At 39.8% G+C, this 15,555-nt stretch overlaps 1 protein-coding gene across 1 annotated transcript; it reads right to left on the bottom strand.

Annotated features, from left to right (window-relative positions):
- Positions 1 to 8,527: 8,527 nt before the first annotated feature.
- LOC145057948 (WAT1-related protein At2g37460-like) lies at positions 8,528 to 11,865 on the bottom strand. Its single transcript, XM_079005864.1, has 7 exons — positions 11,632 to 11,865; positions 11,322 to 11,384; positions 11,130 to 11,246; positions 10,796 to 11,036; positions 9,417 to 9,578; positions 9,128 to 9,279; positions 8,528 to 9,044 (listed from the first exon to the last, which is right to left on the bottom strand). The coding sequence occupies exons 1-7, from the start codon at positions 11,832 to 11,834 to the stop codon at positions 8,870 to 8,872; spliced, it is 1,113 nt and encodes a 370-aa protein (XP_078861990.1). The 5' UTR covers positions 11,835 to 11,865; the 3' UTR covers positions 8,528 to 8,869.
- Positions 11,866 to 15,555: the final 3,690 nt, after the last annotated feature.

Raw genomic sequence — 15,555 nt, forward strand, 5'->3', positions numbered from 1 at the left:
TGATGCATATGGGGAAGATAGACCCGAAAAGAAATTATGTTATGTTTACCAGAAACGAAGGCCAAAAATGCCTGTTCACTCTGGCAGATAAACATATCTACACCACTATGGAACATGTTTTAGGTATCATTCATCGCTGCAAGCAAAACTCAGCAGATGACAAGAAGTACTTCGATGATATGATTCAGCGGTACATTTGCTCCAGACAGACAATCCTTGCTCTTATTCCTCGTCTGTTTGATACCACTAAGAAGGTTCCGCCAGCTGGACCCAGCAAGAAGAAGTGATAGTCTCGCTCCAATTGACGCAAAGGGGGAGATTGTTAGGTCCAGTTAGTGTTGCGTCTTGGGCTCGTTAGCTAGTCCAGTTTAGTCTCCGGTATGGGCCTGTCCATCCGTGAGTTATTTTGTAGGGTTTATTATTTATAGATGCTTGCATGCATTCTTGAACGTAATTTTTTGATAGAGATTTTTATAGCGTTTATCATTGATATCTTTTGTAACCCTAATATCCTCTACAGCGGAAGTTCTTCATCGAGCTCTGCTGAGGATTGAGTTAATTGAATCATTCGACTCTTTCAGATCCATTCTTGAGTTTTCATCTTACTGATATTACTTTCTTGATTCGCCTGTTATAAGATCTAATCGATCAAAAGTTTAATAAACTTATCAGTTATCGTTTTATAAATTGATATGACATTGACAATGTTTTTGGTAAACTATTTTATAAGTTACTTAATTAAAAATGAAATTTTTGACCTTGAAAATTGGGATGTTACAAGTTGGTATTAGAGCCTTGGTTTGAGGGATTCAGACACACCCTCGGGGGGTGTCTGGACTCAAATCGATGGCTTGAAATATTTTTACAAGAAAAATAGTTTTCTAAAACCTAAGTTAAAGAATTTTGAGAAAGAACGAGGTGTGTGATGCATACGACCGGCCGAGCTCAAGTAAATTTTCCCCAAGATACCCATACTTGTTACGTTATGTTATATGATATGATTATGAGAACTGCATGCTAGATTAGTACTAAGGATCTAGGAGGATGCCTTAAATGCCTGATATGTGCTTATGAGAACTGCATGCTAGAATAGGGCTAAGGATCTAGGAAGGATACCGTGTATGCCTGTTGTAGGAGCATATTGAGCTATATGTTAGAGCTGTTAGTCAGCAGTATGGTAGCCTGAGTAGGTTATGCTTGATTTGGTTACTCAATGCATGAATGCTGCTTGCTTTGTGCTGATAGGGGTTCCGACTAGCTTTAACTAACTAGTAAGCGGATATGTAATGGTATCCGCAAGCTAGTTAGGGAAAGATGGTAGGGACTCCTTGTGCAGCTGATGGCGGAGAGTAGGTCGGAGAGTGCTCTAGGAAAAGCCTAGGATGAGATTAGTTGGAAAATTGTATTAGTAAAAAGGGACTCGGTGAGGTCGAGGAAATTCTTGAGGAAAGTACGGATAGATGTGGAAGGTAGTATTGGACCGTACTATTGGAAGTAGAGGATATGTACTCGATTCAAGGAGGGCCAAGATGGAACCAGGAAACTTGGAGAGTGTGGGAGACTTCTCGAGAATATGTATTATCCTAACGTTTATGTGTTTATTTTGAGTATGGCGATTATGCAACATGAAGTAGGAGGTTCAGGATCTGGGTCTGGATCAGGAACAGGCTCAGGTGCAGGATCTGAGCAGGTTGATGATGGGTTGCGCGAGTTCATCCCATCTGAGATCACGAGAGGTATCCTTGGGGCGACCCCGATCATTATCGAGCTGATGGAGGATCGCCTCCGAATATTCAAGAGTGATTTGGCGTCTAGCCAGTCGGGTACGAGCACACTGTCCTTCAAGGACTTCAGGTGGAGTGGTGCGCCAGACTGTCACGGGGTGAAGGACCCCATTGCCACCAGGATATGGATCGCAGACATTGAGTGCACACTCGATGAGCTTCTTCCTAGAGTGGTCAAAGGTCCGCTTTGTTGCAGGGTGTTTAAGGGATAGAGCTAGGAATTGGTGGGAGTCAGTCGGTGACTCACTGGGAGCCCCAGCTATCGAGGCTATGACTTGGTCAGATTTCATGACCAGGTTCAGGGCTGAGTTTGCAATAGCTGTGGAGCTTCAGCAGCCAGCCAGGGAGTTTCTTGATATGATACAGACGCCCGAGACAGTGGCGGATATCACTGCCAAGTTCAGGGAGAGGGATTTGTTGGTACCTTAGTATGCGGGGGATGAGTAGATGCAGAACACCCGCTACCATGATATGTTGAGGGCTAATATCCGGGAGCATGTCAGCTATTCAGCTTGCCCGACCCTGGAGTCCATGATTGCTAGGGCGCGGGAGAGGGAGATTGATTTGGAGCACATCAGGAAGAGGAAGGCAGAGATTGAGCAGGTTACGGGGGTTTCGGCGAGGAAACCCAAGGGATCCGATAATAGGTCGAAGGGCCAGCTGGGCCAGAGCAGCTGTAGGATATGCGGCAGGCCGCATGAGGGAGCTTGTAGAGTGGGATCGTCAGGTTGCTACAAGTGCGGCAAGATGGGGCACTTTGGCAGGGATTGTACTACCCCGCCCTCACAATTCAAACATCAGACCTGATTTGCTTCCATTGCAATCAGAGGGGCAATAAAAAGGCCAACTGCCCTAGGTTGTCAGCAGCATCAGCAGCGGCACCGGTGGTGGCGCCGACTCCAGCGACAGCACGAGTTGCGGATGGCCAAGGTCAAGACAGAGGTTCCGGTGGTGCGGACTCGAGCATTTCAGTTGACAGCCGAAGAGGCACGCGCCGCACCCGATGTGGTGACGGGATCGTTCCATGTGAATGGTATTCCAATTCAGGTGTCGTTTGATTCAGGTGCTACCCAATCATTCATCTCTCTTGCGCTTAGCAAGAGGTTTCTTGAGTCCTCGGGCATGTTGGATTGCCCTCTAGAGGTTGAGATTGCGAACGAACGGTCAGTGCGAGCATCAGAGGTTTTCAGGGATTGTGTTTTGAGATTGTTCGAGGAGCGCTACCTGGGTGACTTGGTTCCCATAAGGTTATTATAGGCATGGATTGGCTACGCCCCAATGGGGCGGTGATCGACGGCACGCAACAGTTGGTACGGATCAGGACCCCAAGTGGGGGAGAGTTGGTGATTCAGGGCGAGAGGCCAAAACGAGGACCAGCCTTATGTTCAGCAGTGAGGGCTAGGCGCTACCTCCAGCAGGGTTGCGCATGATATGTCGCTTATGTTATGGATACCTGGGAGGCGGGTAAGGTGATGGTGGGCGATGTGCCAGCGGTACAAGATTTCACGGATGTATTCCCTGAGGAGTTTCCTGGGATACCTCCGGAGAGGCAGGTAGAGTTCAGGATCGACTTACTCCCTGGTGCGGCTCCGATAGCCAAGGCACCGTATCGGTTGGCTCCTCTTGAGATGCAAGAGTTGTCTACACAGCTGTAGGAGCTGTTAGACAAGGGATTTATTAGACCAATCAGTTCACCCTGGGGAGCCCCGATTTTATTTGTGAAGAAAAAGGACGGGTCGCATCGGATGTGTATGGATTATCGGGAGTTGAATAAGGTAATGGTGAAGAATCGTTACCCACTCCCGAGGATTGATGACCTCTTTGACCAGCTTCAGGGAGCATCTTGGTTCTCCGAGATTGATTTGCGTTCAGTTTATCATCAGATGTGGGTCAGAGAGGAGGATGTGCAGAAGACTGCTTTTCAGACGGGTTATGGTCACTATGAGTTCGTGGTAATGCCTTTCGGGCTCACCAATGCTCATACCGTGTTCATGAATCTCATGAATCGCGTGTGCAGACCGATGTTGGATCGGTTTGTGATAGTTTTCATCGATGACATCTTGGTTTATTCCAAGACGCAGGAGCAGCATAAGGAGCACTTGCGGGAGGTTCTAGATACTTTAAGGAGGGAGAGCTTGTATGCTAAGTTCCCTAAGTGCGAGTTCTAGTTGCGCGAGGTGTAGTTTCTTGGGCACCTTGTCAACCAAAATGGGATTTTGGTTGACCCGGCCAATGTGGAAGCTGTGATGAGGTGGGAGGTTCCGAGGTCTCCATATGAGATTCGGAGCTTTCTGCGACTAGCAGGCTATTATCAGAGATTCATTCAGGACTTCTCCAAGATAGTCGTGCCCCTGAACCGGTTGACGAGGAAAGTCGTGGTCTTTCTCTGGGGTCCTGAGCAGCAGGCCACATTTGAGACGTTGAGACAGAGATTATGCGAGGCACCAATCTTAGCACTGTCGGAGGGAATGGAGGATTTTGTAGTATATTGCGATGCGTCCATCTTGGGTTTGGGCGCGATATTGATGCAGAGAGGGCATGTTATCGATTACGCTTCGAGGCAGCTGAAGCCTCACGAGGAGAACTATTCGACGCATGATTTGGAGCTGGGGGCTGTTGTTTTCGCCCTCAAGATTTGGTGTCATTACCTCTATGCGATTCGTTGTACCATTTACACGGACCACAAGAGCCTGAGGTATCTCATGGGTCAGCCAAATCTGAAAATGAGGCAGCGTCGGTGGCTCGATGTGGTAAAGGATTATGATTGTGAGATCCTCTACCACCCGAGGAAGGCCAATGTCGTGGCCGACGCGCTTAGCCGCAAGGCAGCGCCGATCAGGGATATTGGTATGAAGATGATAGTTGTGACTCTGCTATTGGAGCGGATTCGGGAGGCCTAGCAGGAGGCTATGAAGGAGAAACATTTGAAGAGCGAGCGTATTGTGGGTTAGGTTTCCTCCTTCGACTATGACAGTCGTGGATTGTTGACTCTTCGCCGTAGGGTGTGGGTGCCATATCATGGAGGTGTGCACCAGGTATTGATGGAGGAGGCGTACAAATCCAGGTTTTCTATCCATCCCGGGGCGACGAAGATGTACATGGATCTACGTCTTGATTATTGGTGGCCATGTATGAAGAGGGACGTAGATTGGTTTGTGGAGAGATGCCTGACCCACGGGAAGGTCAAGGAAGAGCACCAAAGGCCTCACAGCAAGATCCGGCTGTTGGATGTCCCGCTGTGGAAATGGGAGGATATCACTATTGATTTTATCACTAAGCTTCCCAGGACCGTGTGAGGCGTGGATTCGATTTGGGTCATCGCTGATCTATTGACCAAGAGCGCCCATTTTATTCCGATTTAGGAGAGAATTTCGGCCGAAAAGTTGGCCGACATCTATATCAGGGAGGTAGTGGCGCGGCATGGGGTGCCAGTCTCAGTGATTTCCAACAGCGATGTATGGTTCACTTCCAAGTTCTAGAAGAAGTTTCATGATGAGTTGGGTACTCGTCTGCACTTTAGCACCGCCTTTCACCAGCAGATGAATGGTCAGAGCGAGCGGACCGTCCAGACTCTGGAGGATATGCTGCGGGCATGTGTTTTAGACTTCGAAGGTATTTTGGATACTTACTTTCCTCTGGCGGAGTTTTCCTATAATAACAGCTATCATGCGAGTATCGACCGTCCTCCCTTCGAGATGTTGTATGGGAGGAAGTGCAAGACCCCGATATGCTGGGGTGAGGTTGGTTAGAGGGTCATGGGGAGTACCGAAGTGGTACTCAAGACTACAGAGAGGATCCAACAGGTTCGGAGCAAGCTTCAAACTGCTCAGAGTCGGCAGAAAAGTTATGCCGACAAGCGTCGATCGGACCTGGAGTTCCAGGTCGGGGATATGGTACTCCTGAAAGTGTCGCCTTGGAAGGGCATCATTCGATTCAGGAAGCGGGGCAAGCTGGGCCCCAGGTATATTGGACCTTTCAGGGTTGTAGCTCGGGTGGGCAAGGTGGCATATAGGTTGGACCTGCCAGCTGAACTCAGTCAGATTCATAGCACTTTTCATGTCTCCTAGTTACGGAAGTGTCTGGTGGACAATTCGGCAGTGGTGCCCTTGGAGGATATTCAGGTAGATGACAACATAAATCACATCAAGCGGCCAGTGGTGATCCTTGACAGGAAGTCGAAAGATCTGAGGAACAAGAGGGTGCAGCTGGTGAAGGTGCAGTGGCAGCACTACAAGGGCTCGGAGTGGACCTGGGTGTCGGAGGACGAGATGAGGGAGCACTACCCCGAGCTCTTCCAGGACTCAGCAGCAGACTTCGAGGGTGAAGTCTAAGATAAGTGGGGGAGATTTGTAACACCTAATTCCTAGTACGTATTTAATTCAAAAAGACTTCATGTTTTACTCTGACGACTTAGAGGCCCAACTCGTCGAGTAGACTCGTCGTTCTTCGGGGGTTTAAGTGACCTACTCGACGAGTTAGGAGACCGACTCGGCAAGTAGGTGTTGTTTAAGTGAAACCCTAAAGTTAAGGGTTTTCATCTTATTAAAACAACTTATTTCCTCCCATATCAGCCTTCATCGTCCCTCACACTTCCAGAAGACCTTAAACTGAAACCCTAGCCTTGTTTGAGTGCTCTTAAGCCATTTTTGTGCATTTTTGGTGCTTATGAAGCTTGAGAAGAAGAAAGGAGCTTGGGAGTTCAAGTTGAAGCTAGAAGATCCAGAGATTGTGTTCCATTTCTAGCTCATCTAAGGTAAAAATCTTCAATCTTGACTTTTCATGTGTTTAATCAACTTTAAGGCTTGGATTTTGGTATCTTTAGGGCATTTCTAATCCATTTTCGGGTTGTGGGGTGTAATGTAGAGATATGGCTTCAAATCTTAGACTTTGGAAGGTTCTCATGGCATGAAGGTGCCAACTTTATGGCCATGAGAGCCCCATACATCTTGTAGGTCTCATTTTTGCTCCTTTTGAGCTTAAAGACCCATGCATGGATGTAAAGTTCGTAACTTCACGTGTTATATCGACCCTAGGAGGTCAGATCTACCCTTTGGATGAGATAAGATAAACAGAAATTGAGTTTATGGACATGGACTTTAGGGGACTCACCGAGTTGTTCTTGGGACTTGACGAGTCGAGCATTGGTTCCCCAACCTTTTGTTTCGGAGGAATCTGGTTGAGTCTAGAAGGGGACTCAACAAAGATAGACGTGATCATGGACCTGGGAATCATGGGACTCGGCGAGTGTATGAGCAAACTCGGCGAGTCCAACGCAATCTCCCAACCCATGAAAACGGACTCGATGAGTTGTTCATACAACTCGGCGAGTCATAGACTGAACACATTCACATGAGGGGAGATGAACTCGACGAGTTCAAGGGTGAACTTGGCAAGTCGGTTGAAGATGGTCCCGATATTATGGTTGATGAAGAACCCGTCGAGTTGTTGCTAGACTCGACGAGTAGAGTCGGGCGTTGAATCATTTTGAAGGAATAGGGACTCGACAAGTTGGTAGACCAACTCGTCGAGTCAAGTCAACTGGAGGTTGACTTTAACATGGCTTTGAGTTGACCCTTGTAGGGGTTGTGAATACGAATTGATAACTTAGAAGAGTTATCATGTAAGGATTGAGGAGTCGAGGAAAGTCGATTTTCACGCCGAGGACAGTACAGACACTACGCGACATTGAGGTGAGTTACCTTCCAGCAGAAGTGGGTCTAAGGCATCAAGGTCGACGCACTAGTAGTTGATTACAGCTGAGATGATTATCTTTGTGATAATTGCCTGGTTTGCTATTACTTGATGTGTTCTATATGCTAGTATGTTATGTTCTATGTGATAGTGGTATTAGGATGGGAATAGTCCCACGATCGGTTATTAGGACCGAAGGGTAGGTCGGACACCCCAGATATGTCTGACAGCATGTTTATGATATGTTATTATGTGATAGTAGTAGGGGGTAAAATAGTCCCCGTGACCAGGTGAGATAGACCAGAGGGTAGGTCGGACACCCCAGATATGTCTGACAGCATGTTTATGATATGTTATTATGTGATAGTAGTAGGGGGTAAAATAGTCCCCGTGACCAGGTGAGATAGACCAGAGGGTAGGCAGGCACCCCAAAATGGCTTGACACGGGTAGTCAGCACCCCAGAATGGGTTGACACGGGTAGTCAGCACCCCAGAATGGCTTGACATGGGTAGGTCGGGCACCCCAGAATTGTCCGGCAGTATGTATGATTGTATGGTATGTGGTATGATGGGGGAATTCACTAAGCTTTGTGCTTACAGTTTCGGTTTTGGTTTCAGGTACCTCTTCATCTAAAAAAAGGAGTCGGCGGTGTAGCAGCGCATCACACACACACATACATGATTTCCGCATTGAGTTTTCTCTGATTTTTATTACTATTGATGATATGGTTTTGAGACGCGTTGTTACGGTTTTATAAATTGATATGACATTGGCAATGTTTTTGGTAAACTATTTTATAAGTTACTTAATTAAAAATGAAATTTTTGGCCTTGAAAATTGGGATGTTACAGTTTCTCTGCCCAACACCTACTTGGCGAGTCGGCTCTCTGACTTATCGAGTCCATTCATTAATCCTACGCGGACAACTCGACTCACAACTCGTCGAGTCACTCCATAAATCTTAAAAAAAATTAAACACACAATAATATACCAGAAAGTCCGGATGTTACAAGTGTAAGATGTTGGTACATATTTTCAGCATGGAGAATAATGATTCTATAACAATTGGTTCATATATATATTTTCAGAAAGAATAATACAAGAATCTTGATTTTTCACTACACGACATTAGAATAGCGTACCCATGGGTACCTTCAACAAACATAAAGATTACGATGCCTATTCAATGGATCAGATTTTAGTAGTGACGATAATAACGCTACATCACCACGTAAAACTTTGATTAAGTGATTTTCAGACTCCATAACATTAATAAAACATGTGGTAATATGGATAACAATGGAATTTCCATTTGAGATATTGACAACAGTGGTATCCACGTGCATGACACACACTTATTAGAGACATGAGAATGCTTAGAACATGAAATTTATTAGACGGTTATTATGACCTTCTGATAAAGACTTTCTTCACATTCTTTATCCGGCATCTGTTCTTCTAGTGCTATTATTTTCTCGTCAATGGGTACAGATGGAAGCTTGTTGTCCTTGCTAAGACCCCAAACAACAAGATAAAGCCCTGCAACTATGACAATGGCTCCGATAACCCTGTGAAAATGTTAATTAATTAGCTAGCTTATCATTACTTCATGTTAACACTACCAACCAAATTAATGAACTGAAAAAGATACCTTCCTAGGTACATTTGCTCAGCTAGAATGATGGAACCCATCACAGCTACAATTACCATGCACAATGGATAAAATGCAGTCATAAAAATAGGACCTTTGACTTTCATTACTAGTCCTTGGATGTAATATGCTAGACCCGAACACACTATTCCCTGCATCAAGATCACACAATCAAAGAGCTTTAGATTCACACACACACATATATATACATGTACAGACAACACAAATTTGCTTGTTTTGATGGTTAAAATGTGTTGAAGTATGAAAACCTTAATTTTGGCATCCTTACTGTGTATACAGTTGCCATTAGTGTGGTGTCCCACTTTATTGCCCAGGCTGTGGGATTTCCCCTCTCCATTATCAATGCCAATATCCCTCCCTCAATTGTTCCCATTAAGCATATCCAAGCAGTTAGAGATATCTCAGAGGGATAAGACTTTAGGGTGATCGACTATAAGTATACAAGACAAGTTAGAGATACAATTTAAGCCAAGACCATTCCAAACATATTTTAGACCCAAGGCGAGGCGAGAGAAAGAAAAAAGGCCCCTAAATTCACAAAAATTTCATCTTCTTTTTTATATTAACTCGATAATTGAATGGAAATTACTTGTACTAGCATTTATATATAATAAAGTATATAAAAAATTTGGGCCCTCCTAAAACATGAATCCTGAACGGTCACCCCTATCGTCTACCCTCTAGGACGGGTCTGATCTATACCTCTAGCTATTGTTACTATTGGGTATGTTTGGTTGGATGTAATGGAATGAAGAAAAGAACACAATGATCAGTGTAAAAGAATAAACAAGATAATGAAATATTATATATATTTTTTATATATGATCATGTTTGATTGGTTTAAACTAATATAATGAAATGAATATCTATTCGTGTAACATTTTTATTAATATTGCCACATGTTATATTGTGGTTATTTTAAATTAATTTTTATTTCCCATGTAATTTTATTTTTTTATTAAATTCCACATATTTGCAATAAATATGATAATAAATACATATCTATTTTATTAATGGACTTTTTTCTTCTAATTTCAAAAACCATAAATTAAAGTCTTCTTAGTTTCCTATGTTTATTTATCTAAATTATATATTTAAATTTAAAAAAGAAAAAATATTTTGATTTTAATAATTCAATATTTTTTTTCTCATTTTTCTTATAAATTAAAATTGTTAAATGCTTAGAACTTTGTATTAATTTTTTCTTTTAAATAAATTCATGTAATAAATGAATCTCACACGTAGTTTTATATTATATACAGATGCAATGTATAGTCTTAACATTGTTTTTAATTATAATTACTGAATTTGTTATTTACATAACCAAAAAAATAATCATAAAAAAGCTCGTTAAAAAACAAATAAAGAAGTTACTTTTAGAAAATAAATCTATAATATAACTAAAATCATGAAGTTCTTTCAAAAAACATTTTTGTGAACAAAAATTCTATAAATAAATGTAGGTTATTCTACACTTTTTAAAATCCGTTTCCTGAAGGAAAAAAACACCGAATCAATTTACAAAAATGGAAGGAAACAATTAAAATAGGCAAAATGAGCTTTTTTTTTAATTCCACAGAATTAAACCATTGCATTTCTTCTGTCATACTAAACACTAACACTATCATAGTTTATAGGTACTCTTACTTGCAAAATCATGAAACCAGACCAACTGACGCATCCAAGAGTGATCATAAAAGTACCCTTGAGAGAATTGTGAAGATCTACCCCACTGGTTGCAACTTCATGATACGTTCTTCCTTTTGTCCAAAAAAGCTCTAAAATCGGGCCTTTAATAAGTGTCATCACCATGGCACCTGCAACAGTTGTCATTGTCCCCAATACCTTGGCCTGACTACGGATGCTCTTTAGGTTTAGCTTCTCAACTCTGAAAATATCATAATACCGAGGCTTTTTATGCATAAACTTATGTATAAATAGTCATGTCTCTTTTGCATGCAAGTTAATACTATCTTTTTACCTTAAAATACATGCCATGACAAAAGTTATAGCAGGAAGAACATTCGACATTGCAGCTACAAAAGTGGCTGTGGTAGCTTTGAGACCCATAAAATAAAGATTTTGATCAATAACTGGCCTGCCAAAAACATATAAAAGCTTGTTATTTAAGCAATATGTTAGAATGTTTTAGATTTCGTTTTCTTAAACTTACTCTAGTAATGCAAGAATCATAATCTTGAAGAAAATCGGACGTGTCATTTTTGGCCTAGTTTTCCTGGTTTACAAAATGTAATTAAGAATTAATAAAAAACAAATCTATATAAACTGTGTTTATACGGACCGGACAAGTTTTCGAGGGCTTGATGATAATCACAAGAATGGTATTTAAAACTTTTGCAAGACAAGAGATGGAGAGTGTGTCCTTGTTCCATCTTTTTGGGTGAGAGAAACAATTGCAATGTTGGTCCCATTGACATTGCTAGTCTCACTTTCAGTCCGCTGCATGTTAATCGCAGTATAACCTGTCAAGAAGAATCGCGAAAGGGGCCATGACAAGAGTGGCGACTGCATGGCGATAAACAACAAATACGTAATTGCTCATTCCTTCATTCAATGCCAGTTTAGAAAGAATGTACATGCCTGCAAACCCGAACTGTATGAAAACAACAGCAAAAAATGGCTTCCCCTTATGAAAGAATTCACTCATCCCCTCAGATTTACACATCTCGCTATGTATGAAAGCTAACGTTGTTTAAAATGAGATGTGTAATGGGTATTTGGAGATTCTTGCCTCTTTGGTTTATATACTACACTTGTTAAACAGTTGGACAACTTTTATGGAAAATCTTTTTGCACTTTATAATTTAACACGTTTTTCGTTTGCGGAAATTTATGACATTCTTTTTAATTTTATTTGTGTTTTGGGACTCATGTTTAGGCTGTTCACTATTCGGATAAAACCGAATTATACAATTGGAATATTTGGTTCGGATATTCGAATTTTTGGATTGGTTTCCAACAAAACTGAATTATTATTTTAGATTTTGGGTTGGTTTTGGTTTATAAAATAAGAACCGAATAGTCCAAAAAAACCAAATAAACATTTATTATTTATCTATTTATAATATATATCTATAATTATTTATTAATTTTGTAATTTATTTTTTCAAATAGGTTGAAAACGTTTCATCCGATAAAAAAAAACATTAATATGCATTCTCTCGAAAGTTTTGTATGTATAAAATATTTAACTATAATATATCTTCTTATTAGTTTTTTATAAATTTCCAATCACAACTAAATTATTTATTTTTGCTTCTTGTGTAAAGTTGGGTAATATTATAATTATACGTCGTTTTAAAATGTTTCGGTTTTTTAAAACCAAATTATAAAAACCGATCCAACCGAATTGTAATTGGATCGGATCGGATCGGATCGGATTTGAATTTAGTTTGGACAATTCGGATCCATGGTTTGAAAACCGAAATGAATTTGGATTTACTTGATTGGATCGGATCAAACCGATCCATCCAAACAAACACCCATACTCATGTTGTAACCAATGTCACATGACTAGACATTAAAAGTCGTCGGTATATAAGAAAATTAGGATTTTGCTCGAGTTAACTTACTCCTTCTCTAGTAAAGTACCAAGACCATGGGCTTTATATCTTGCAAATTTTGAAACAAATCAATCCTCACAAAAATAAAAAGGAACCGATCAGATTCACTTAGGGATGAGCACATGGACCGGGGAACCGGCCGGAACCGGCACCGGAGCCGGAACCCGATGGAACCGGTCGGGCCGGGACCGGGACATTATTTTTGTGGATTTTTAGAATCGGGAACCGGTAGGAACCGGAACCGATTTAACCGGAACCGGTAGAACCAGCAAAAACCGGAACCGTATGATGCTATTTTTCAAGGAGCGGTTCCAACATTTGAAGACACGACAAGAACCGGTAGGAACCGGGAACCGGTAGAACCGTCGGGCCGGTTCGATTCTTGATTTTGGCCGAAGTCGGTTCCCCGGTCCGGTCCGGTTCGGGCCGGTTCGGTCCTTTTGCTCATCCCTAAATTCATTTCCGAAAAATGGAATGATACTCAAAAAAATAAAATTATTCCCCTGTTAAAAGTGAGAAGCTATCCATTGTGAAATGTATTTCCAGCTTTCAAGAAGATTTACTAAATCAAGAATTTTTATTAAGAATTAATTGCAAATTAGCAAAAGAAATTATTGACTAAGATATCAAAAATCTAGTATCTAAACAAGTCGTTGCTCGTTGGGAGGCTATATATATTATAAGTATTTGATTTTAAAATTGAATACATAAAAGAATCAAATTCTCTAACAAATTATTTAACCCGTGAAATTTTACAAATTCCAGTCATACGAGGAGCATGAAACACTTGCAGAAGGGCCTCGTATTGTTGTCTTGGAAAGGGAAGAATGATTCCAACCTTCAATAATATATATATATATATATATATATATATATATATATATATATATATATATATATATATATATATATATAGAGAGAGAGAGAGAGAGGAGGGTTCAATTGAGAAAAAAAAAAAGTTAAGAATGGAGGAATCATTTTCAGCCACTCATTTATTTTTGCTGCAAAAGCCTCCGTCGTACCAGTAGAAATGAGAAACGAATAGACATGTGTTTTCCAACAAAACATGTTTCCTTAAACTATGCTAATCATTACCTTAACTAGTTTATAATCCGTGGAAACCAGGGTTACAAAATAAATTAAATTTTCATAGTAAAAATTCAAAAATTATTTATCAATTACTTTTAAAAAATCATTAATTATGAGATATACCAAAATTTTAAAGTTATTATAACTTCAAATTTAACATATAATTAGAAAAAATAAATTTGAATTTTGAAATGTTGCCTAATATATCTTTTTGACATGTGGCATAATATTAATGAAGAATTGTGTTAGAGTGACACATGTCACATAGAGATTAAAACTATTCATTTATTACAATAGGAAGATATATACAAAAACATAGTTTTTTTGGTTTTTTTTTTAATTTTTAAGAAGCTATTTTTATCGAAAAATGATTTTAAATATACTAAAATTCATGATTTTTTATTCTCTACAAATAGACATCTATATTGATATAGTTTTAAGATAAAATAAAAAATTTTTTTTTTTTATATTTTCAGCTATCGTTATTCATAAGTGAATAAAAATGAATCAGATTTTTACTACAATACATTCGTTATTCAGTTATGAATAAAAACTATGATTAATTTCTTTTTTACAATTTAAGTATCATTCATATATGAATATAGCATATAATAAACATAGTATATTCATAATTAGATATTAGACGATGCATTCACTTATGAATATTACATAGTATATACACTTGTGAATATTAGATTTTATATTCACTAATGAATATTATATAATATTTTCATATCTGAATATTACAAAGTATTACATGGTATATCACATGTGAATATTACATAGTATATTCATTTGTGAATATTAGATGATATATTCACTTATGAATATTACACAATATATTCACATATGAATATTACACAGTATATTCACATATGAATATTACACAATATATTCACATATGAATATTATAATGTATTTCAAATATATATAATTTTTATATGTTATTCACATATGAATAACATACAGATTTTCCTGTCAAATGATCCAACCAAACACACCATACATTTCTATCCAAACAAGATTAAACAATAGCAAACAAACATCCATGAAATCATTGTCATCTGTTTTCTTTCCTGTCAAATGAAACAAACCAAACTCCCTTCGTTATCGTTGATTTCCAGTCAAACCCTTTTCTCCATCTGTTCATGATGAACACACCAAACCTGATCAAACCCTTTTCCCCCATCTACTCACCCGTTGAACATCGATCACCCAAATGTTGGATTAGTGTCTAAGTCCATAACTATTTTGGTATGTACTTGACCCGATGGTGCATGGTCCTTTTGGGTTGCCTTCACCAAAGCAACTTGATTGGAGAAATAAATAAAGAGAGAGGTTATTATGATTTATTAATATGTTATAAGAATAATATATTAAAGGAGAAATCATATTTGTTTAATTAATATTGGTCAATAAGTAATTAAGAATTAATTTTGTGATCAAGTGTAATTAATTAAACTAGAGGGGCTGAATTGTAATTATGTGATAGTTACAAAATATGGTAATGGTTATCCTAAATATGGGTTGAACGAATTCAAGGAGATAAGGATCCTTGAAATCGTCCAAAGGATAAAGGATAAGGGTTTTCAAGGCTTATCTTATGGTTACTTGGTGGGCAAGCAACTAGATAAGGATAAGGACTAAAACCCTAATCTCTACACCTATATAAAGACCCCTAAGGCTCATGAATTCGTCCATGCCTTCCCAAGAGGTCCTAGAGACGAATTCTTA

The sequence above is a fragment of the Lactuca serriola genome, chromosome 6, assembly GCF_051521515.1.
Source record: "Lactuca serriola cultivar US96UC23 chromosome 6, Lser_US96UC23_V15, whole genome shotgun sequence".
In the NCBI taxonomy this organism is placed as follows: Eukaryota; Viridiplantae; Streptophyta; class Magnoliopsida; order Asterales; family Asteraceae; genus Lactuca; species Lactuca serriola.